The 23537-nt window shown below is 35.4% G+C and overlaps 4 protein-coding genes and 1 pseudogene across 7 annotated transcripts; 4 read left to right on the forward strand and 1 right to left on the reverse strand.

The window, feature by feature from the left end:
* The first annotated feature begins 339 nt into the window (after nucleotides 1–339).
* LOC140808934 (eukaryotic translation initiation factor 1A-like) lies at nucleotides 340–1724 on the forward strand. Its single transcript, XM_073166323.1, has 2 exons — nucleotides 340–670; nucleotides 1389–1724. The coding sequence occupies exons 1-2, from the start codon at nucleotides 416–418 to the stop codon at nucleotides 1569–1571; spliced, it is 438 nt and encodes a 145-aa protein (XP_073022424.1). The 5' UTR covers nucleotides 340–415; the 3' UTR covers nucleotides 1572–1724.
* Nucleotides 1725–2027: 303 nt separating this feature from the next.
* LOC140808933 (uncharacterized) lies at nucleotides 2028–4246 on the reverse strand. 4 transcript variants are annotated; one of them, XM_073166321.1, is made up of 3 exons: nucleotides 4114–4246; nucleotides 2854–3647; nucleotides 2028–2310 (listed from the first exon to the last, which is right to left on the reverse strand). In XM_073166321.1, the coding sequence occupies exon 2, from the start codon at nucleotides 3593–3595 to the stop codon at nucleotides 2861–2863; it is 735 nt and encodes a 244-aa protein (XP_073022422.1). In that variant the 5' UTR covers nucleotides 3596–3647; nucleotides 4114–4246; the 3' UTR covers nucleotides 2028–2310; nucleotides 2854–2860. The 4 variants fall into 4 exon arrangements, with proteins under 4 accessions (XP_073022422.1, XP_073022421.1, XP_073022420.1 ...); XM_073166320.1 differs by having other exon boundaries at nucleotides 2854–3671; nucleotides 4114–4212; XM_073166319.1 differs by lacking the exon at nucleotides 4114–4246 and having other exon boundaries at nucleotides 2854–4085.
* Nucleotides 4247–7785: 3539 nt separating this feature from the next.
* On the forward strand, nucleotides 7786–12143 carry LOC140810156 (common plant regulatory factor 1-like). Its single transcript, XM_073168002.1, has 12 exons — nucleotides 7786–8014; nucleotides 8857–8942; nucleotides 9175–9219; nucleotides 9336–9428; nucleotides 9536–9616; nucleotides 9942–10102; nucleotides 10268–10325; nucleotides 10432–10480; nucleotides 10775–11001; nucleotides 11194–11271; nucleotides 11401–11526; nucleotides 11690–12143. Exons 2-12 carry the CDS (start codon nucleotides 8883–8885, stop codon nucleotides 11819–11821), a joined length of 1110 nt encoding a protein of 369 aa, XP_073024103.1. The 5' UTR covers nucleotides 7786–8014; nucleotides 8857–8882; the 3' UTR covers nucleotides 11822–12143.
* Nucleotides 12144–15148: 3005 nt separating this feature from the next.
* Nucleotides 15149–18616, forward strand: LOC140809563 (putative glucose-6-phosphate 1-epimerase). Its single transcript, XM_073167233.1, has 8 exons — nucleotides 15149–16292; nucleotides 16457–16531; nucleotides 16784–16840; nucleotides 16928–17091; nucleotides 17291–17425; nucleotides 17613–17715; nucleotides 17808–17907; nucleotides 18078–18616. Exons 1-8 carry the CDS (start codon nucleotides 16182–16184, stop codon nucleotides 18284–18286), a joined length of 954 nt encoding a protein of 317 aa, XP_073023334.1. The 5' UTR covers nucleotides 15149–16181; the 3' UTR covers nucleotides 18287–18616.
* A 1705-nt stretch (nucleotides 18617–20321) lies between these two features.
* On the forward strand, nucleotides 20322–23099 carry LOC140810048 (ubiquitin-conjugating enzyme E2 28-like; annotated as a pseudogene).
* The last annotated feature ends 438 nt before the right edge of the window (nucleotides 23100–23537 follow it).

Raw genomic sequence — 23537 nt, forward strand, 5'->3', positions numbered from 1 at the left:
ATGCCACAAAATGATAAACATTTATTAAAATTCAAATATACCAAGTATGGGACGATGCACTTTTGGCACTAAATTCAATATTTTTGGATAAAATCAATTTTAATCAAGGATTCTCATAATGTATGACTGTTGAAACGAAATCATATTTTACAAATTTTTACTTCGAATACTTCTTACTTTTTCTTTTTACAAAAATGATTTTTTTTAAAAAAATTGTCAATTAATTTATTTTCTTGAAGTAAACTAAATTGTTATCGACTCATTTAGACGTGGATGGCTAAACACAAAGCATATGTCATGATTGGGCCCACAAATGTTCCCATAAAACTGCAAACCCAGCCCGACTCCAGCAAGTGCCGTAACCAAAACGCCAAGCTAGAATTCCAGAAGGAGAGAGAAATCTCTGTGTGCTGCGATGCCGAAGAACAAGGGTAAGGGAGGTAAGAATCGCAAGAGAGGGAAGAACGAAGCCGACGATGAGAAGCGAGAGCTGGTGTTCAAGGAGGATGGGCAAGAATATGCGCAGGTGCAGCGGATGCTCGGCAACGGCCGATGCGAAGCTACGTGCATCGACGGCGCGAAGCGCCTCTGCCATATCCGGGGGAAGATGCACAAGAAGGTCTGGATCGCTGCCGGCGACATTATCCTCGTCGGACTTCGCGATTACCAGGTATGAGTTTCTTGTTCTCTTTAAACTTTATGAAGTGTGTTTTTTCTTTTGATTTTTGTGATGTTTGGTGGTTTCTGTTTGTGGGGGGGGGGAGTTTTAATGCCTGTTTTTGACGTGCCGATTTTGTGAGGTTGTTTGAGAAGTTCGTTCGTATTTGTAGATTAGGGTTTTTTCCCTTGTTGCAATGTTTGATTCCTGGAATCTATCCCAAGGCCCTAGTGTGTTTGTTATGTAATTGAACCTGAACGGACCAAAGAATGCCATTTTAAAATCGTATCTTTCTGTATGTATCTGGTCGAATTTGGTTCAGTTTGTTTCAATTTCATTTTGTTGATGTGTTTTGCTGTGGTTTTGGTTTAACTTCTTGAAATTCTTCGCCTTCTCTATTACTTGCTTTAGTCTTGGAGTACACGATGAGTGTTTGGCCAGGAAAATGTACAATTTTACACGCAGTGTCTGTGTCCTGTTTGGATTTCAGGCTGACGAGAGCAGTCAACTTCATTCCGTTTTAAATGCAAGAACAAAGTAAAATTATTTCCATTGCGTTAAAATTGAGTTTTTAAACTGGAATCAATCCGATTACGAAATTACTCTTCATTGTTTCCGTATAAGGAGATAAAGCAAAATATTTCAAGCGTTAGAGTTTTCGTATTTTGCTCGTTGATATATCGGGTATGTGATTGCTGTTCTACTCTTGTCCGTCCTTGGTTGCCAACAGGATGATAAGGCCGATGTGATCCTGAAGTACATGCCAGATGAAGCGAGATTATTGAAGGCTTATGGTGAGCTGCCTGAGAATACGAGACTTAACGAAGGTATTGCTGGTGGACTTGACGAAGAAGATGATGGTCCCGGTGATGATTACATTGAATTCGAGGATGAGGATATCGACAAGCTCTAGTGTGTTTTCTCTTGGACGTAGCAGCTTCTAATGTCTTTCGATATACCAAATTGATGGGTTTATGCATGTGTACTATTAGAATTTCGTTTGATGGGTTTCCATTTTAATGTACGAAACGTTAATGACGATCCAATAATATGTAGCTTCCTTCTATGCCGTGCATCAGTTTTTTAGTTATTTTGATTTCTTTTTTACTGGCAAGTTACATGTCCGCTAACTTCTTGAATATATGATTTGGTTTTGCTAACTCATGCACAGACGGTTCGCAAGCTACAAGTTCCAATTGTTTCTTGAATGTTAATGCTGAAAAAGGTTTGTCGATCAGGTCTACCTAAAACTTGTTTCTCTTTCTGCCGCTGGACTCATTTACTCGCAAAACGTGAAGATTTGCTTCACTAATCAGATCGCAAAAACGTGAAGATTTGCTTCACTAATCAGATCGCAAAGAAATGACAGTGTGACAAGGTTGCCTTCCCACTATATTGAAAATCAGACTGCACAACAAAAACTGAATACACATCAAGTTTCCAGGAAAATGCATAATTAAGTGATTGATGGGGAATGGGGATATCAATATTGCACAAACTTGTCATGACCAATATTTCCAGAATCATCCTTACAACACTTCTTCAAAACCTAACCCAAATGCACGAGAAATAATCATCGGTTTATGAAAGTTCCAATATTATTCAACTGGGGACTCTGTCCGACGGAAATTCTTCGGCACCCAACGGTTGCTCTGTTAAAGTGAGAAATTCGTCAGCATTGCCAATACTAAGTAAGCATTATGAATTAAAGGAGGGAAAAGAAGTATTTCAACGTCACATATAATAACTATTGAATATCCTCAATTCTGTAATTTTCATCACTTTTATCAACACTCAACCAAATGTTATGACACGCTATAGATTGGGGCTGTGACAAAGTATCACTGATACAGAAAAGCAGGTCGGAAACATCAAATTATCAAGGTAAGATGCAAGGGAAAAATCCTAGATGACTCGTGTTTCTAAGTTAGATATCGAACTTTTGTGGTCCGACTACAAGAGAAGATAATCGAGATTGGTTGTTGAGATCAAGGTACCAACATTTTGGCTGTTCTGAATTTTACTGTAATTAAAGTAATATGGTAAACCCATGATTCATTTCTCTCGTGAGTGCCTGCTCTGCTGAAATAGGAGTATAGGGCAGTACAGAATGAATTTTATTTATAGCTACACTAACAAAATACACTATAAAAATATGTAACACCCAAACGAATTAAAAAAAAAGAACTCCAAACCTCAGTGTTATCTGAGCTTCTCTTTGCCAGAGCCCTTCTTTGCTGCCTCGTTGATCTTCTCAACGTAGCCTTCAATTGGTGGTGTCAGTGTCGCCATAAACCGGTTAATGGGAAAAGGCGTCAAATCTGGAACCAAAGCAGCTCCCTTCAAGTGTTCAGGTAGCGCATCGATTGCTTCTTTTTTCAACCGCAGCAGTGTCGACTCTGCAGCCTGCCTCGCCCTATGCATCCTCATCAAAACCCGACTATACTCTTTGGCAAGCCCTCGCCCATCCTCAACAGTAAGCTCATACTTCGGAATTTTATCAGCATCAACTAAACCTAAACTGATCAAATCCAGTCCAGGAGTTCCCATGAGGAAGGGAGACTCGAAATCCTTTCCCAGTTTTTTTAGCTTGTTTTTTGCCTGCTCGTTACCCTTGCTCACTAGCCCCATTTTCTCTCGTTCAGCTTCCCTAGCTTTTTCTTTAGGTTTCATGAATCTGAGTGGTGGAGTGGCGGTCAAGCATTTCTCAACCATTTCTTCCAGTTCACCCCTCTTTCTGGGTCCTTCTTTTTCAGAGGAATCTGCAGCTGCCCCCTTTTTTGTAGTAACTTTCGATCTTTTCAATGCCTGCCCAGTTTTGATCTTACCTTTCCCCTTCGCTGTTCCACTGACGGAACATCTCTGCAAGAATTGGTAGCTAAATGAGTCCAGTGATGAACTCCCGGGCTTCCATTTCCTGATCAAGGTTGAGCTCATAGTCTTTCCCGTTTAACAACCTGGTAGCTATCCGAAACACCTCTTTTTCTACCTTTGTAAGAAAATAAGACGAGACCTTCAAATCAAATCCACGAAATACAAGCAAGTTCAATAAATTCATTAAAATTCAACATTCATATCACGACCACACAAAAAAGCGTGACCTAATTGAGCCGAGGGGTGTAAAATAGGGCAAAACTCGAGTTATACAAAAATGCCTGCCTGTCCTGCCCGCCTACCCACGAGCTAGCGAATAAAAAGGGAAAATGAAGCTCCTCTTCAAACATAAGAAAACATAGATTTTGACTATATAATAGAATTAACGATAAACAAAAGGAATAAGTAAGGGGTAACGATGGAATCTTTTCAGTATCAAGAAAAATTCAGCAGCGTTTCTTGCCAATCATTCTGAAAACACAGATAGGGCGATTTCAAGCAGAAATGATAAGTTATCACAGGAAAAAACTGCATAAAACCCAGAATCAAAGAAGAATATAGCATTCGGATGGAAAGATTACCGGCGAATCAGAGATTTCCAACGGTAGTCGGAAACTCGTACGAACACCTCCTGTTATTTTTTTGGCAGAGATCCTCGTCACTACGTGTAGGGTTTATTGAAAATATTGATATAAGATTTTTTTAAAAACAAATAAAAAATTATTTATTTTCAGGAGTGGGCAGGTAATGTACAGCGATATACTAATCTTTTTTTACACAATCTTTCCTAAATATAAAATTTAAATTTTGTGCATTTCAAGAGTTATTAATTTGGAATTTGTCAAATTTTCGGTGCATTTCCAAGTTCCGTAAATTTGTTTTTTCCAAAGTCCACTCTTCACTCACGTAATTTCAATTATGAAACAATCGATTAATTAAGCTAATAATTAAGCAAATTAGCAGGGGAGATTTTGATGGAAAACTAGCATTGGATGAATTAATTTGGATATAAAGATTTCAAAAATAATAACAAATTTTTGGTGTTCTTGAAAGCCATATATCTAAAATACATCCAGTTTATATTTTAATTTGTTAATTAACTAATTCATTAATCACTTTTTTTTTTTCTCAAATTCAAATAGTTCAATCCAAATGAATTCGATCCTTGGATTTTAAATCAAAACCCCAAATCCAAAGTCCCAAACGCACCGCACCCTTAGATTCCGTGTTGTTACATTTTGAATTATTAAGCATATGGTTTTACGAATGATTTTCTGAGTTTATATTTTCCTATTTTGAGAATAAAATTAGGAACAATTCTAGAGTCTTATTTTATTCGATAACTTTAGAAACAAAATCAATGGTAATATAATATTTGAGTAGAGTATTCAATGTTCTAACGTATATTATGATATAGATGTAATTGAATATCAGATGACGATGATGGAAATAAAAACAAATATAATAAATGCAGACGTGGTTGAAAAATATTGAATCATATTCAAATATGACTTATTGTTGGTCTATTTGATGGGACAAGACGAACATGATATATTTTGACAACTTTGTGTTCGCTCTCTGAAAATTATAACAGAGGAAGTGAAGTGGCAGTACTATTTATTTCAGTTTTTAAAAAATAATAAACCAACAATAACAAGAGATTTTATTGTTAAATAAAATAATAACTATTTCTACCTAAGACTTCAAATATCCCTTCCCCGTAAAATCCGATTGTATGAGAAAAAATAAAATAAAATATAATTTTTACATCTGACATAAAAAATTATCATTATAAATATTGCCGATTTTGTAATTGTTATTTTTACAGTCAAGTATGATTCTTATGATAGCTAATTTTATTCTCTATAGTACATATGAAAAATATAAGAAAATAGAAATTCTACACACAAAAAAAAAAACGAGAACGAGCTTATGTCCCCTGATAGTTGGGCTTATACACTCTAAATAGTGAAGGGGTCCAATAGAAAAAGATAGAGCCCATATAGGAAATGTTTGATCACGTGGAAATATATCATTTTCTCAAGTTTCTTAGTTGCTTCAAGTTAATATCAAAATTAAAAACAATAGGCCCCTAAATTTTGTCATTATTTGGAACAAATATTAGGCCCGAGCTTCCCCCTAACCCTTACCCTCTCACACCCGTCTACTCGCGCTCACCATGCTCGTCTCCGCCCAGATGGTTCAATTTTTTTTAAAAAAACTATTATTTGTAAATTTTGTATAGTTTTGAAATAAGATGATATGAGTACGAATAGATCAATTTAAAATATTAAAAAAATTTTAGATTAGAATTTTAGTTTGACTAAAACCATATTTCTGGTAATGTCACTGCACTCGCCATGCTCACCCTCGTCCCCACCCCTAACAGCTTGCCCACCTCTCTTCTTGGTTCTAGATCCTCACTTTCCCGATCTTTTTGAGAATTCACCAACTCCAACAACAATTAAAACTATTGCTGTCCTCAACTTGTATTGGCTCAAGTTGCCTGTTAGACTCGCTAGTAAACTTTCACCCCTCACCCAGAACCTTCATGACCACATCACACCCCTTCATTCATTCTCGTCCATTCTCCTTCACACTTGTGGCCTCAGGCCATAACCACGTGCACCTTCATCATCTCCCAACCTTCATGCTTACCCACCGGCCACCCCATCGCCTCAGACCTTCCAACAACCTCACCTCCTCTATTATTTTGATTTAAATTGGACCACACCTCCTCGGGAGGTTGTTCACACCTTGGGTGAGGACGTAACCTGGTGCACGTAATCTCAAGTACGACTATTTTATTTTGTGGCGCCCGCTCGTCACGTAACCGTTGTTACTGACGATTCCTTTTCGTGCCCGGTTTCAGAAGTAGACATTCCATCTTTTTGTACGCTCAGAAGCGTGGAATGTGGATCGACTCTAGCCGTTGGATCAGATTTGGGAATCTTAAAGCAACCAATCAAACATAAGTTTATGGAAAAAATGAGAATAAGAGGGGAAGTACTTTAATCTTATTTTTGAGTATCATATATAATGATTCATTGAAATAATGAGTCGTCATTGATTCGACATATTTGAGATCGTCAAATGTTCGAGAGTTCTTCTATTCAATCCATTTCTTTTTTCTTGTTGCTGGATATCTCGTTAGTATATATATGCAAGTTTGAGCTTGTTGCACATAATACTTAATTTAAACTTGCGAACTACGAACACTTACAGATTAAATGTTAATTTAATTAACTAATTATGAGAAATTAATTTATGAGAGAAGATTGCGAGGAAAGGGGTTTTAAAAATAATAGCAATTTAGATCTGTCTGCATTTAGGCTTCGAAGTTTGAGCATCTGGGAATAAAAATTTCTGTAACTGTGCATTTTAAATCGAAAAGTGATTCGTGCAACAAAGAATCGTGCGAAAACTTCAAAAAACTTTGAATTTGTATTTTTTTTGTGATTAACTCTGGTGGAAAAAACAGTACAGTTTGCTCAAACATTTTAGGTAATATGATGGATTTCGTATTTGAAAAAGCCGTAGAACTTGCTCAAGTATACATTGGAAAATATTTTTTTAATCGAACTACAATCACATTCACCGGGCTAAAGTTAGAGCGACGTCGTGTAAACCAGAGTCCGGATCCCAAATGCTCCATCAAATCCAGTTAATTTGACAGTTTCAAAATCCAATTCAGATACACACGTCACCACTTAATGCTGGAGTCATATTTCAATAAATGGATTACCAAAGAATTATCAAATTAAATACAGTGGGCCAAGCTTGATAGCTGGCAATAGGCCGTGTAGATCGAGGTGGATTCGGACACGTGTTCGGTACAAGATGAGTTGGAAAAAATATTAATGAGCCAGCTCGAATTTCTTGGTGCCAGCTCACCAACTTATCCGTAGTTTCCAGTATCTCTTTGACAATTTTTTAATTAAAATAAGAAAATATATTATATTATATTTGGCCAGCAAACACGTTCAGAGACCAGATAATTTATGATTTTATTTCTGTGTCTGACTATGAAATATTTTCGTTGACTATAACGAAAATCCGGAGTAATGTAATTTCATAATACATATTGTTTCAAAAAATGATATCTGATCTAATTTATAATATATGTCGAAAATAAAAGCATTTTTTTAAGAAAGGTGCTTTCACGGGAGTCGGGACATTTGCTCTTTGGATTTAATTTCTCGAACTAAAGCACTTCGATTTAATTTAATTATCTAGAAGAAATTAATATTGATATATTTATATTTACTGCAAATATTGAGCAACATGGGTGTATATGAAAGAGTTATTGCAAAGGTGACACGTATTGCGTGACTTGGTTTGGTGCCTTGGCGTCCATCTCTCTCTCATTTCAGTCTGGAAATAATCATACTCTGCTTAGAGAGGGAGAGAACACGTTGGCTGCAGTTTAGCAGCTAAACAGAATTTTTTACTGGGCGCTTGGGATTTTTTATTTGGCTCGAGGTAATTTAATTTCTGGGTTTATTTTATAGTCATATATTCTGTTGAATTATGGTGTAATCTGTGGTTTTCTTTTATTAATGCTGGCTGATCATGTGCGTTCTTTTCCTGGTTTAGTTCGTTTTAGACTTGAATTGGTGAAGATGTGATTTTGATTTGTCTGATGGGGAAGGAATATTTTTCATAGAACAGTTGATATGTAAACACGTAGAAGAATTGAAGTCGCTTTTTTTGTCTGGTCGTGGGTGTTGACAGTATGTATGGTGGGAATTCTTGCAAATATTTAGTTTTTGGAATTATGGTGGTTGATGAGGGTAGATATGCAATTACATCCTGGGTCGTCTTGGAGTGAAAGTCCAAAAGCAGTATATAGTTGGATGGAAGTGGTGGAAAGACAAGAGTCACCCCACCCCCCCGTGGCTCTGTAGTACGGTTATTGGGGGCACAAATGAAGACGGTTTGACCTTTGTTCATTAGTATATTATCATTTCAACCATCACAGGTTGCATGATTCGATGAATTTGAATAATGAGCGTGGAAGGACTTCAAACCAATGGATTTAATGTATGATATTTCTGAATTCTATCGTATGGATTGAAAAATGATGAAGGGTTTATCAAGGACTTGAAATCCAACATCTGTAGATAGATTGAGTGCGTAAGTTTGAAAGTCTGTTGTGGCCAGTTAAAAGTTTGTAACTTGGCTCAAATTGCCATAGTATAGTTGGAGTTTTGCGCATCTGATTTTACTAGGATTTGATTTTTTTAATCATGGAAACATATAATTTTGCAGAAATTGGCCCTTGTCATCTCATTCGACTATTTCATTTTGGCTACTGGATTTAGTTTGCAGGCTCCAAGTATCGGGTATCATGGAAGATGGTGAAGAAGGGAAGCCTTCCAACCCTGTAACGATAGCTGCACCTGCAACGGTGAGGATATTGAGTATCTTAGTAACTAAAGTCATACAGGACTTTCTTGTTGAAATTTGTCTCCATTTCCTTTTGGATGTCATGAAGATATTACTTTAGGCACTTGGGTGAATCCGAAGTATTCATGGAAAGACTAATGCTTTTAAAGTTTTTTGCTCGGTGATTGTTTTACATTATTTGTCATCGTTAGGCAATGATTTCTAAGTTGGTTTTCACTATTACCACGTTTCAGGACCAGAATGGCATTCATGTCTATCCTGATTGGGTTGCAATGCAGGTATCTGCTTTAGGCATAAATTCATTTTTCTTCAAATTGTGGTTAATGGTGTAAAAGGTTTCTTATAAGAAATGTTTAAGGATTTCTGGCAATGGTTACTCTCAATTAATTTCCAGGCATATTATGGTCATCAACTTGCTGTACCTCCTTATTTAAACTCAGTCGCTACCTCTCACGCTCCTCCCCCTTATATGTGGGCACCTCCTCAGGTATCACGCAGGCGTTTAGGGTGTAGAGGTCAATCTATTTTTAATCAAGTAGTAGTTTATCGATTAGAGTTAGTTATGAATTATGATTCATGGTTGAATTCTTTCAGTCTATGATCCCTCCTTATGGAGCTCCGTATGGTGCTTTTTATGCTCATGGAGGAGTTTATCCACATCCCGGAGTTCATATGGTAAGTTCCACATATCATTCGACTCAGAATTTTGGTGTCTTTCACTAATGAAAGGGTGTTCCAGAATCCACATACTCAGGGACAGAGCCAACAAATGGAGGTTGGGGGCAAAAAAAATTTAAAAATTTTAATGGGGTGAAGAGGGGGAAAGTGAAATATAATTATTTTTAGGCTTCTTGGCTCCGTCACTGCACCCACTCGTCTTTGGAGTGATACGGGCTTATTTTTTTTTTGTCTCACTAAGCCCCAGAGTATATGGTTGTGTGAGATAAAAGGTTAAAAGAGGTATATCGGAATATATCTGATGATACTCTGTGGTTTTTAGGGAGGTGCTGCTTTGAGTATGGACAAGCCTGCCAAAACATCCGGGAATATGGACGGAGACTTTGTAAAGAAGTTGAAAGAATTCGATCGTCTCGCGATGTCAATAGGCAACGAAAATAATAATAACGCTGACAATGCAGCTGGCCATGGAGTTACGGAAAGGTTTATGGACTACTGATTCAAGGACATTAAAATTTAGGGTTCATGTTTCACCAATAGTTTAGCATTTTCCGTAATTATCAGACACCTTCTGCTTTTCATCTAATGGTCTTTCCTAATTTACCTGTTAAATGTACTGAAGTGCCAAATTTGGTTCAAATCGTGCAGTGAGGAGACTGAATGCTCTAGTGATGGAAGCAAGGCAAGTAATAGTAAAGCTACATGGGTGAGGATCCCTGCTGTATTGAATTTGACCTGTTATATGGTTTTATGTGATTTATTTTCATTGTTTAAGTGTTTGACCTTTTTAGATTTTTCTGTTAATCTAATAGGATGGTCCAAGTGGCAAGAAAAGAAGTCGACAAGGATCTCCTAACAGCGGTGAGCTTTCTTATGTCAAAGCATATGTAGAGTGTAATCCATCCCATCAAACAAAACCTAATACCACATGGATCGTGTAAAATGGAGGAAAAAGCCTGTTGAAACTCTCCAGCCACTCTTCTTATCCTGATTTTATATTGAACTCAGACCTCTAAATATACAGGCTGCCAATCTGCCATGTTAGATAATCCCTACACGTGTTTCTTGTGATATTTTTAGTTGATCTTAGTTGAGGTGGCTACATAGTTTAGATCTCTTAGAATTCACACTTGCCAAAATGCCTTAACCTGACAGCAGCTGGGAATGGCAAAGGTCAGAAACAGAGGAGAAGTATAGTTCCTGGCGCTGCTGCTGGTCAAGGCTCTGAGAAAGTGAAAGATGTGATTCTTTCAACTAAGGTGCAAGCAGAATCAAATGTAAATGCATTGGAACTCAAGAATCCTTCTGATCTTAATTTATCCAGTCCCACAACTTCAGCCAATCTTCAGCAGACGTTGATCCCTAGCGAAATTTTGTTACAGGTATGTTTTGAAACTTTTATAGCTTCTCCTTGCCATAATCTTCTTTGAACGTGCCTCGTGCTTTAAATTTTATCAATGTTAATATTATTATTAGCAAAGCATGCATACGATGGTGTGTAGAGTTCCTCTGATTGCCACTTTTTGGACTTTAATTTTTAGTTTCATTAAATAAAACTGGAATTTCGGATGCAGAATGATCGAGAACTGAAACGGGAGAGGAGGAAACAATCTAATCGAGAATCTGCTCGAAGATCAAGACTGAGGAAACAGGTGGGGTGAATCACCAGCATCAGCTACTTTTAACAAGATCTATATGCTCCGCCCTCTTAAGTGATTCCTTTTCTGTCATATCTTCTGTGTTCTAGCTTCTAATATCACGTCAACATTTTCTATGTACAGGCTGAGGCTGAGGAACTATCAATTAAAGTTCGAGCCCTGGCTTCAGAGAATGCAACACTCAAATCCGAGTTAACCAAACTAATGAAGAACTCCGAGAAACTGAAGCTTGAGAACGCTACATTAATGGTACTGATTTTTTGTTGCACTTGGTCCTCTTTATTTATTGATTTTTAAGATTTTTGGTTAATGGTCTCTATTTATTTGATGATCAATCAATTTCATGTTACACACATTCATATATATATATATGTATCAAACCAAAATATAAGACATGGGTTCTAATCCGCAGGAAAAGCAGAAAGATGCTCAAAAGATGACTGAATTTAGGTTGAAACCGGTTAGCACGGCGAATCTACTCGCAAGAGTTGACAATAACTCTAATTCTACCGATAGAAGCAACGAGGACGGTGACTCTGTATGATAATACAAGTCCTGGAGCTTAGCTGCTTCTTGATACTTTCCCTAGGACTGATGCTGTAACTGCTAGTTGAGTTCCAAGAGCTCGGCTCTCCTAAATCACTTTTAACCAATCAAATGCAAAGCGGTATGAGAAAATCATAACTCTGATTTATTCAGTACCACCACCCTTTATCTTGGCAATCCCGGCATGCGTTTTTAAGGTCGGGATGCCAAATATTAGTTGATTTATATGTAAGAAGAGAAGATATGAATCTGATATCCTGTACTTATGATGTGAGAACTCTTGAACAATGGAGGTGAGTGGTTCTCTTGGGCTGTGCTAATTTTGCGTTTTTGTATGCATCATGATCGAGATTCTTGGGACTAAGTGTAGGGGTAGGTCAAAAATTTCAAGCTTAAGTGAGATTATCAGGCAATTTTTTTTTTTTTTTTTTTTACAATTTTACTATAAATTAAATTTAAGGTAAACAATAAATAAAAACATAGAACTATCATAAATTTAATATTAAATGATTGAATTTTCAAGTTCTGAAGAGCATACAAATATTAACTGCTATAATTGATAGTTTTTTCATAAATCTGTATAATGGTATAATAAAATAAGTTTATTATCAAGTAGTTCATGATTTATTTTATTTAATATAATATTTATAAAAACATATATGAAATTTTGTATTTTAAAAAGTTATTGTTTAATTGAGTTTAAGAGAGACTAAGCCTTTTAGAACAACAATCATGATAATCTTGGAACTATTTGGTTAGAAGGATAGGATAAATTAACTATTAGTATATAAATGATAAAGAAAATGATTGTGGTAGAATTGTAATATATGGTGTAAAATAATATTATGTTTGGTAAGATTTTTAAGTGTAGGATAATTTTGAATTTTTTGATGAAAAGACAAAATTGCCCTTCCTCTTCTCGGCGGCGGCGGCCGGCCGGAAATTTCGGCTGACGCCGAAATGGTCGGTCGTCGGCCGGCGGTCGTGGCGGCGGCGGCGGCGGTTGGTGGCGGGAAGTGATGGTGAGTTTGAATTTAGGATAAGGGTAAAATTGGAAAAATAAGATGAATTAAGAGTAAGATAAATAATCCTAGGGGGTGATGAGGTATTATTTTAACCTACCTAATATACTCTAATCATTCATAGGAGGGATTGACTTGGTTAAATAGTCACGCGTACCAAACGCCGGATAAAGTGGGATAAAATAATATATCCCACTTTATCATTCGAACCAAACGCTCCCTTTATCTTTTGTTGAATCTATTAATATCATGAATCCCGTCTGAAATAGGTGTCTTACAACATTCGACGTTGCATGTCTCACTCAAGTAATGGTAGATGTGAGGACTATTTGGATGGATCTTCATAATATCAGAGTATTATTTGGATTGAATGATTTGAAATTTATGAGAGTCAGATATTTTTTATTTATTTATATTTATTGAAAACATATGTATATATTGAAGCCCATTTGTCGGGTATTGGAAAAAAAATGTTCGAAAAAATAATAATAAAGAAACACATTGCAAGGGATTGTGGATGTGATAGACTTCAAAACCTAGGAGTTGGATGACAAAGAGAAACTTGAATCAAATTGGGTTGACCAGACTTGTCCCGCGGATTTTGTGTCTATCACGTGACTCTCTCCCAGCTGGCCACGATGTTGTGCTCAACTTCTCACGTGACATTAAATTGTTTATTGTAGATTAACCTAAATTGAGTCGGTAATTATTTCATGAAATAAAATATAGAAGATTCCTGTGACCAAAGCCAAGTTTCGCCTGTTTTTGCGGCGCATTGGATCTGGTTTCAGACTAGGTTTTTTTGTGAGACCATCTAACTAATTTTTATCTATGAAACGTCTCAAGTTTATCGATATTCACAATAAAAAGTAATATTCTTAACATAAAAAATAATTTTTTTTCCATAGATGACCCAAATAAAAAATCAGTCTCACAAAATACGACTCGTGAGACCGTCTCACAAAGTTTTTGCCCTGGTTTCAAATCAGGAGGCATGGATATATAAAGTCCTATTTTTTTACCATCGTGAAATTTTAAAATGATATCTATCAGACAAGAAGTAGCAAGATCATTTAAAAAGGCCAACCACGATCTGCAAAGCCTTACGTCCGTTTTTACTAGTAATAACATGTGTAATGACTGATTAATATAATCGTTCATTCATATATAATTTCTTATTTTAGCACAAAATTAATAAACTAATTGCGCATTAATCCCAATCAATTTATAATCGTGCCCTCGAATTATTCTTTTCCCAACTATTCTTGTCAAATTGGGAGATTCCAATTTTCACGGTTATATTTGTATTGTACTTAATTACAGACTAGCAATAACTAAAACCTACTTCCATGATTTATTTTGTACTACAACCTTTTTATTGCATGATATTGTCGTAACAGTATGCTTGGGTGGTAGGGTCAAATGGATATTTCAAATTCGAAACGTCCATTTCCTCACAATTAGGCTGTTTTCCCTCCAATCATTTCAATATTCTTATTATTTCAATCTATCATTTTTGTTGTTTTCAGAAGCTGGCAAATTTTAAACATTTTCCTGAGACATATAAAATTATATATCGTGATTTTTCGTCTTTTAAAAATTTAATTTGTTTTATTCAATCAAATTTACGTGATAATTTAGATATTATTTTTCGATCGAATAATCGCCGTGCACACTTTCAAATACATCATACATTTAAATGGGGCAAACTGCGAATGTCAAATCACATCAACATATAATAAATACCCGTATGGTATAGATTTTGTAATTATGTAATATTAATACAGATTGTAAATTTAAAAATAACAATATCATGTAAACAGTAGTAAAAATATAAAATCAAATTTAATAAAGGATAATCTTACGTATGAAGGAAAATATAATACCATAACGAGCAAATACTATACTTCACTCGACATGGAAGAAAATAAAATTCACTAATAAGACAATATTACAGTCAGATTAACTATATGAATAGGTCTTTTGTTAGACTGTCCGGTCAATCCTATCGAAACAGTGTCTTAGCATAAAAAATAATATTTTTTTATTGATAACCTAAATAAGATATCTGTATCCGTGAGATCGTTTCACGACCCGATTAGACTATATAACATTGAAAACAAGAAACACGCAGCAGCCATTCGTACGTAGACATCGAATAAATCAACTCAGTAGTTCAAACCATGTTTATTTAGCTTTCTCTTCAATTGTGCATAATATTATTAATTTTATACATTAAAAGGAAATAATAAATTGAATAAAAGGAAGATATGGATTACATTATTATTTATCAATCATGCATGATATTTTTAGGTAAAGAAAATCAAATTCGCTCGACCATTTGTACACACATGTACTTACACGTATATCCTCCTCGACTCCTCCTACTATCTCCTCACAGGAAATAATTTCAGTCAATCAAACATTTAATGTTTTTGAATGCATCTTTCACTATTATAAGAAGATCCCATTTATTTAATTATTAGGCACTTGAATATTTCGTTATTTAATTAAATTCAAGCCATCCCATGTTTCCACATTCATGTTTCTTGGCGAAGATGCTCTCACTCTGTAATTTTTGTTTCTGAATCTTGACTATATAATTACATAATTCTCGATGAACTCAGAGTTTACATCGCCCTTCAGTATTTTCGCGTGCATTGCATAAACACATATTTTGTGGTTCTTTTTTAGGTGGTTGGTTATTTTTTCGTTATGTTGAGATGGGCTTTCTTGAATTTGTACGCTTAATGTGAAAGTTTAAAGCTTTATGCATAGCTGCTAGTTGGGAACCCAAGTGCGGTTTCATTCAGAGTTCGACGAGTTGCAGTGAGATTTTTTGAACCCCGCGGAGGTTTTGCTTCTTGTTATGGGATTTGGATACTAATTTTGGGTTGGGGGATTTTGTTCCTCGGTTTTCTGGGTATTTTTGGAAGATTTCAAAGGGGTGCATTTGTTTGGGTTGAGTTTTGTGATTCATTTGATCGTTTAGAAGGGTTTTCTCTGGGTTTTTCACAGAGATCTTGGTACGACTAAAAGTTATGTGGGAAAATGCTCAATGTTATATTAGTGGGAAGTCTTGGTTGGTAAAGGCATATCTGTGAATCTGTGGCTTATTTGGGAAGTTTAAGGTCCAGGGGTTTTAGAGAATCACAGGTAGTTTATTGAAGGCAAGAGCAGAAAACTTGGATCTTTGGCGATAATTTTGCTTCGTTAGCTGGCAAAATTCTCACAAGAAAGGTGTTGAAGATAGCTTGTACCATTTGGTGTTATTATCATTCCAGAGGTTAATTAGAACTTTGGTTAATTGGTATCATAGCTTCTGCAATTTGAAGAATGGGGCATTCCGCAGCAGTTTGGGACCATAGAGTGGCATTTGAATTGACGAAGGACTGGAATGGGATTGACCAAGTTGTGCTTCGGAATCCTCAAGGAGCATCCGCTCGAGTAAGTTTTTGTGCCTCTTGTTCGTTGATACAATGTTTTATTGCGTTTGAAAATCTATGACATTGTATAACCTAAAGTTGATTCAATTGATTTTAACTTCAATCTGTTTGCATCACCTATTTTCTTGAACTTGTAGTTACCTCTGTAATCGTGTGAAAATTCAGGTCAGTCTGCACGGAGGACAAGTGCTGTCGTGGAGGAACAATCGAGGTGAAGAACTTCTATTCACCACTAGTAAGGTGAGGTTTCTTTCATAATATAGACCAACGTTTTTAATGCAATAAATATTTTCTAATATCCAAACCATGCAAAAAATGAAGATTTTTGGGAAAACCTTATCTAGCAAGCCCGGCAGTTAATATATTAACAAATGGCTTTAAAGAAGAGAGGTGAAATAGATTATTATATATATGTATCGATGGTTTGCCGTAGTTGGATTTTAGTGTTGTCAATAACATCATCCCACTTGTTGGCTTTTGAAAATTATGCAGGCCCTCTTTAAGTCTCCCAAAGCGATGCGAGGAGGAATCTCTGTTTGCTTTCCCCAGGTACAACATTGAACTTAATGTATTTATTTTGTATAATTTAAAGACCGTGTGATACGATTTGATATATGTATCATGAAAATGCTGTAGTTTGGAAACTGCGGTTCTCTTGAGCAGCATGGATTTGCGAGAAACAAAATTTGGACAATTGAAGATGATCCTCCTCCTTTGCTCCCAAAAGACTCTCTCGGTAAATCCTTTGTCGATTTACTGCTAATACCAGCTGAAGAAGATCTGAAATACTGGCCTCATAGGTAAATTTTATAGGTTGCCGTGGCGTATTAGAAACCTTTATAATTTGATCCGGGATTGTGATTGATTGTAAAGTAAGTGGACAATAATTTAACTTAGATAACACCATAAAAACTTTGCCTGGTGAGTTCATGTTTGATATGTGATTACGGTAGCAGGGGGATATTTCCTATCTAAAGATATCGATATCTTTTTGACCAGTTTCCAGTTTCGTCTTCGAGTGTCTCTGGCATCAAATGGAAACTTGATACTGATATCTCGCATCAGGAACTTGAACGGGAAACCTTTCAGCTACTCTTTTGCCTATCACACCTATTTTTCTGTTTCAGACATAAGGTAAATCAGTCCTTTATATTTCCCATTTGTTATAAATATTCCATGAAGATGCATCGTATGATATCTGTTCCAATTCATCATCACATTTGCAAACATTAATTTATGGGCTGCGTTTGAAATTGATAATGATTCTGTAAAAAATCTGCTAGGCATTATTATATGATATTCTTGTATGATCCGTACACAGTGAAGTGAGGATAGAAGGTTTGGAAACTCTAGACTACTTAGACAATCTTTGTCAAAGAGAACGATTTACAGAACAAGGCGACGCAATTACATTTGAATCTGAGGTACCATTCACCCTTCATAAGTTCCGATGCCTCTATCATTGCACATATACATTGCACAAACAGATCTTTGAGAATATTTTTCTGGCATTCAGGTAGATCGGGTTTATCTCAGCTCTCAACAATGTGTCGCTGTTCTCGATCATGAGAGGAAAAGAACGTATATAATGAGAAAGGCAGGGCTACCAGATGTTGGTAAGAAACAATATGTCTGTACACGTTGATGAATTTGTCATGCTGATAGCTATTTTCTTCATTTTTGAGCGTCAAATGGATAAAGAATAAAATTTTCGTACATGACAATTATCCTTTTCTTGAATCCTTAAAAACTAACCTCTCCCCAAACTATGTTATTTTTCGTGTAGCCGTGTGGAATCCATGGGAGAAGAAATCGAAAGCAATGCCAGATTTTGGCGACGAAGAATACAGGCAGATGATTTGCGTAAATGGAGCATCAGTCGAAAAGAACATCACTTTGAAGCCAGGAGAAGAATGGACAGGGCGGGTTGAGCTAGCAGCTGTACCATCGAGCTTTTGCAGTGATAACCTTGATCCCGGTCTCTGTTTTTTCTGACGACCCATGTAGATTCAAAACAATAAAAAATCTAGTACATTATAGCGTCAATGCTCAGGCCTAGTGAGCACATTCGCCTATAGAATGGAAGTTTCTGGTGTTCCGGGGGTGGTTCTGTTTGAGAATCTTGGAATTCATGAATCGTCAAAAGGGCTTTCAATTTTTTTCTTTTCTTTGTTTTTTTCGCCAAACTTTTGGTTTGTGCTTCTATATCTTCGTCTCCTCGCTCGATGCTTTGCCTAGTACGGTTGTGTGTTCGATCTTGAAATACCAGCAATTTCCAGGCCTCACTGTGCAGTTCTTTATGTGATTACTTTATTGTCCTGAGTTTCAAGTTGCCTTGTTCGATTGTTAATCTCTTCTATTTTATTGATGCGAGCGAGGGTCATACCTTTTACGAGGCCAAGAGAAGCCACCGTATCAGGGTCCCGGTCCTTAAGGAGTCCAACGAATATATTTTAAGTTAATGACTTGCTGAAATAATTTTTTTTTTGTTCAATATTAAACAAATGAAGAGTAATCTGATTATTTTTTATTTATAATTGATCAAACTCGATTTTTAATATCAAATTTGGTTTGAACAATTTAAATAATATTAAGAGAATTTAGGACATTTGTTGATTTTGGAGAAGTTGACAAGTTATTCTTTAATTATTTTGATGAAGTATTGTATAGAATTTCGACAATTTTTTTAAGATTCTATAGTATTTGACTAAACTAAATGATTTATTGTTAAATACTTATATAAGATTTTGTTAACTATTCTAGTTACAGTTCCATAAGTAAATTTTTTTTATTGAAATTGAAGTTAATAAACATTTATCTTCGATAAATAATGTCACAAAATAGACTAAATGAGTTAGCTATATTGTTAATTAACCAAAAAGGTATCCGAAACCTGGATTATACAAATTTGATATATATTTTTTTCTCTAAAATAGATAGAAAAGTATTATTTATGTAATTATTTTAAATATTTATTGACTTGTTTTTTTATATAATATATATTGTTTCTTGTGTATTTATTGTATTTATTATTTGCTAACTGAATTTTAACATTATTTATAACAACAAAATAACTCATTTTTAATTTTTTTCATTCAAGCTCCATCGAACGTATGTATAACTCTAATACCAGCCAACTGCCAAATTATATTTACTGATTCTTGAGTTTACGTGTAGTCAATATGTAATGACACGAGCCACGCTCTTACCGTGGCATAATCTTCTCTACACCGTGAGAAAAATTGGTGGGTGGGGGGTGGGGTTGGAGAGAAATTAAAGGATAAACATAAACGAAAAATGATTGTAATAAAAAAAACAAGTTAATGATAGGACACCGAACGAAAAAAAAAAGGCAAGGACGAAAAGTGACGCAGTCCATAGTATAACGGATTGAGTAAATAAGATGAACAGTTGCAAGAATAATGACATCCCAATTAAGGTTTTTAATTAATGCGGTGACTCATTTCTTACAGGTGCATCGCATCAACATATACGATGTAGGTGCATATCAAATCGTGAATTGATTGGAAAAATATAGCCTATTTAGTGCATTGAATATTACGATATATATATATCAAGAAAATGATTAGTGATGGCAAAGATATAAAATTAAATTTAGGCAGTCTTTCTTTTAATTTATAAGCAAAAAATTATTAAAATTCTATTGCGTGATACATCAATATACGTGTTCCAGGTTAAAACTAGAATCTATATTTAATACTAGAAAAATAGTAGTAAATATTTGTTTAACAACACGTGTTGTAAAATATATTCGCAGTCATTGATTCAATGTTTCGGAAGGTAGAGATCATCTGCGATATTGTTCGTTTTTTAATCAGGGGAAATCGTTGGCATGGATACATCAAATAAATAATACATGACAAGATAGACGTTGATGGAGAAAATCGAACTAAAGACTATCTATTCACTCGGTCCGTAAGGCTGAATGCCCAGATTCTTTGTAATATTATTATATGTTGTTTCGAGGAAATTCTAAATTCTTTATTACAATTTACAATGTAGTGTAATAATTTGGAAGGAAAACTGGAAAAGGTTCCACTGTAAAAATAATATAAGCATTTATTCAGCTTAAAGTCGTCTGTTAGCGTCAGGAATCTGGAGGGCCAGAAGAAAATAAAAGAAAACTTTGCCAAGCATTCAACATTCTCTTTTTATCGACACGCCTTCATACATTTGCAATCCTCTTGTTATCTTTCTTTTCTGTTTCGGGCTTTTGTTTTTTCTTTTGGTGAAAGTATCCAACAGATCGATTATTTTTGTAGCTTGATGGCTTCGAAACGGATCTTGAAGGAGCTCAAGGATTTGCAGAAGGATCCTCCTACTTCCTGCAGCGCTGGTAAATCTTGGAACCTTCATAATTTTTGTAATTTTTTTTTCGTTTTTGTGCTTATTTTTGTTCTGTTTTTGGTTGTGCTGTTTGACTTACTATGCTTTGATCCAAGACATTCTGAAGTTAATCCGAATGTATATTAACATTTTTTCCCTGTGGGTTTGCATAATTTTGTTGTTTTGACCATTTTTTGCAAGTCAAAAATGTTATCTTGGCCCTGAAATTATGTTAGTAGGACTTGGCTATGTTCAGTCAGTGTTTGTTAAGGTTGAAAAAAAAATTGTAAGCATTTGTTTGTGTGCATGTTCCTTGGCTGTGAAATTATTATCGCGCTTGTTGATATTTTTTAAAAATGATAGAACAAATAGCGATAGTATGTGCTTGTTCCTGTCATCCTGTGCAGGCAAACATTTCTGTAGGAGGGTGTTAATAGTTGTTTCGAAATGATTGATTTATTGAAATTTTGTTGGTGGGGTGTGTTGATGTTAAGTCTTCTTTGGCCCAACCGTCATTGTAAAAATCGAGTGAGAGTAGATTCAATTGAATTATATTTCCTTATCTTTGATCATAGAAAAACCAACAGAACTTGGTAACTTTGATACTGGATTTTTCAGAAAATTATAATTTGCTTGGAGGATGCATTTTTCATCCAAGTTACACTTACAATTCCTTGTTCTTTTTTAAACTGATTACTGAGTTGTAATCTCTCTCCTTTGTTTGCTTTATGAGTATAAACGCAGATATAGATGGTTTTAAGATTTTTGATTTAACTGTTCATGGTTACTCTTGCAATATTCATGGCAGAACAAGCTTTCAGGCTCGGCAACTGCAATTTCGTTTAAGTTTTTCCATTTTTTCTTTCTCGTTTCAGGTCAAAAATGTGATTTTCCTTTCTGTTGTAACAGGACCTGTTGGTGAAGACATGTTTCACTGGCAAGCTACGATAATGGGACCTCAAGATAGCCCTTATGCAGGAGGAGTATTCTTAGTCACTATTCATTTTCCCCCTGACTACCCATTTAAACCTCCAAAGGTATGGCATTCATCAGAAGTGTTTTGAGCTTTTTATTTGTTCTCTTACTATTAGCAAAAGGGAAGAAATCGGGCTTATATCGTTCATATGAATTGTAAATTTCTGTAAAAATGTCTGTTTACCTGTTGTTTTCGATACTATTTAGATGATGGTGGTGGAGGGAGAGGGCCGGTCACAGTCACACACACACACCCCATGCATATGTTCCATTGTATTTCGCCTTACAAACTTGAGCTCTTTGTTTCACATACACCTCGTTTGTTGAAATATTAACGAACATGCCTGTCCATTTGTTTGTGGTTGGACTCTTGCAGGTTGCATTCCGTACAAAAGTTTTTCACCCAAATATCAACAGTAACTGGTAGCATTTGCCTCGACATCTTGAAGGAGCAGTGGAGTCCGGCCTTGACGATTTCCAAGGTTTTTTAATCACTTGAATCCTTTTGTGTTATATGGCATTGCCAAGTTTATATTTACCATAGATAGCCTCTAAGTATTAGTAGATACACATTAAAATAGCCTCTGCACGTTTTGGTTATCTGAAATTCTCACAACATGGACAGACACTTCTGCCACAGGCATATATGAATGTCCTGCGTGGATTTATGGCTCTGGCATTTTTTCAGATCTTATATTTACAAGTCAATTATTAAGGCCCATTAGCGCTAGACAAGAAGACTGAGTAGGTAGAGATGGTAAAAACATTTCTAACACCTTATTGCAAATTTACACTTCATTAATATATATTCTAGAAGAACTTAAGATTTCAGACAGCCAGATGAACTAATAGTGGAAGGCTAACTGCATATAGGATCTAATTGGTAGCAATTTATCTAAATGATGTATGGATTTTACCATCTAATTACACGATGAATTATTGGTGGAAAAGCGTATCGAAATCTATTCTATATATGAAGGTTGCTTTCGAGTCATTATCTCTGATTCTTGAAATCGGATTCATATCTATTTCTTGTGGCATTGATTATGGTTTTCTCTTGCTTTATTTCCAGGTTTTGCTCTCAATCTGTTCCCTTTTGACGGATCCAAACCCGGATGACCCCTTAGTCCCGGAAATCGCTCATATGTACAAGATGGATAAAGTCAAGTACGAGCAAACTGCTAGGAGCTGGACCCAAAAGTATGCCATGGGTTAGTCTCGTTGGTTGCTGCTGGTTTGTGTCACTTTATTATAAGCTTGAAACTGATTCAATGGTGGTTTGAATTGTTTATAGGAAAGGTTGTTGGTAAGATTTGACCATCGGATATATTGTTTATTCAGTATGTTTGATAGTAAGGTCGATTTGAGACCGAGTGCTTGGCCCAATGGTCTCACCGGAATTCAAATTTTCAAAATATAGCTAGCCAAATGCTATAATACCCTTTGATTAGGGGTCTACACATGTTTGAATCGAGTTGAGTACCATCTTGTTTGAGATCAATTTAATTTAAATCATGAATGTCGAATTTGACTCGACTCATGTATACGTCGAATTATTCGAGCATGTAAGGATAAAATTATCTTTTAAATTTATATTTTATAGATACACAAATTTAATTAGTCAAGTAATAACTAAAATTTGAACTCAAACTGAGGAAAGACTCGAGTTACTCGAAAAGTCGACTTAAAATTTCTCTAATCATGTTCGACTCGAATTTGATCGAGTAGTTCATAAAATTTGGAAAATATGCTTTAAACCCCCAACCCATCTCCCCAATAGAAAAACCAAAGTAAAATCTATCTCAAAAATATTACTTTTTTGGGGTCAATTATTATTATTATTATTATTATTATTATTATTAGTTTATATTTTTGCTTGAATCCCAAGTTTATTGTAACATCAATTCAAATTCAATAAATCATC

The sequence above is a fragment of the Primulina eburnea genome, chromosome 13 (assembly GCF_022965805.1).
Source record: "Primulina eburnea isolate SZY01 chromosome 13, ASM2296580v1, whole genome shotgun sequence".
Lineage (NCBI taxonomy): Eukaryota > Viridiplantae > Streptophyta > Magnoliopsida > Lamiales > Gesneriaceae > Primulina > Primulina eburnea.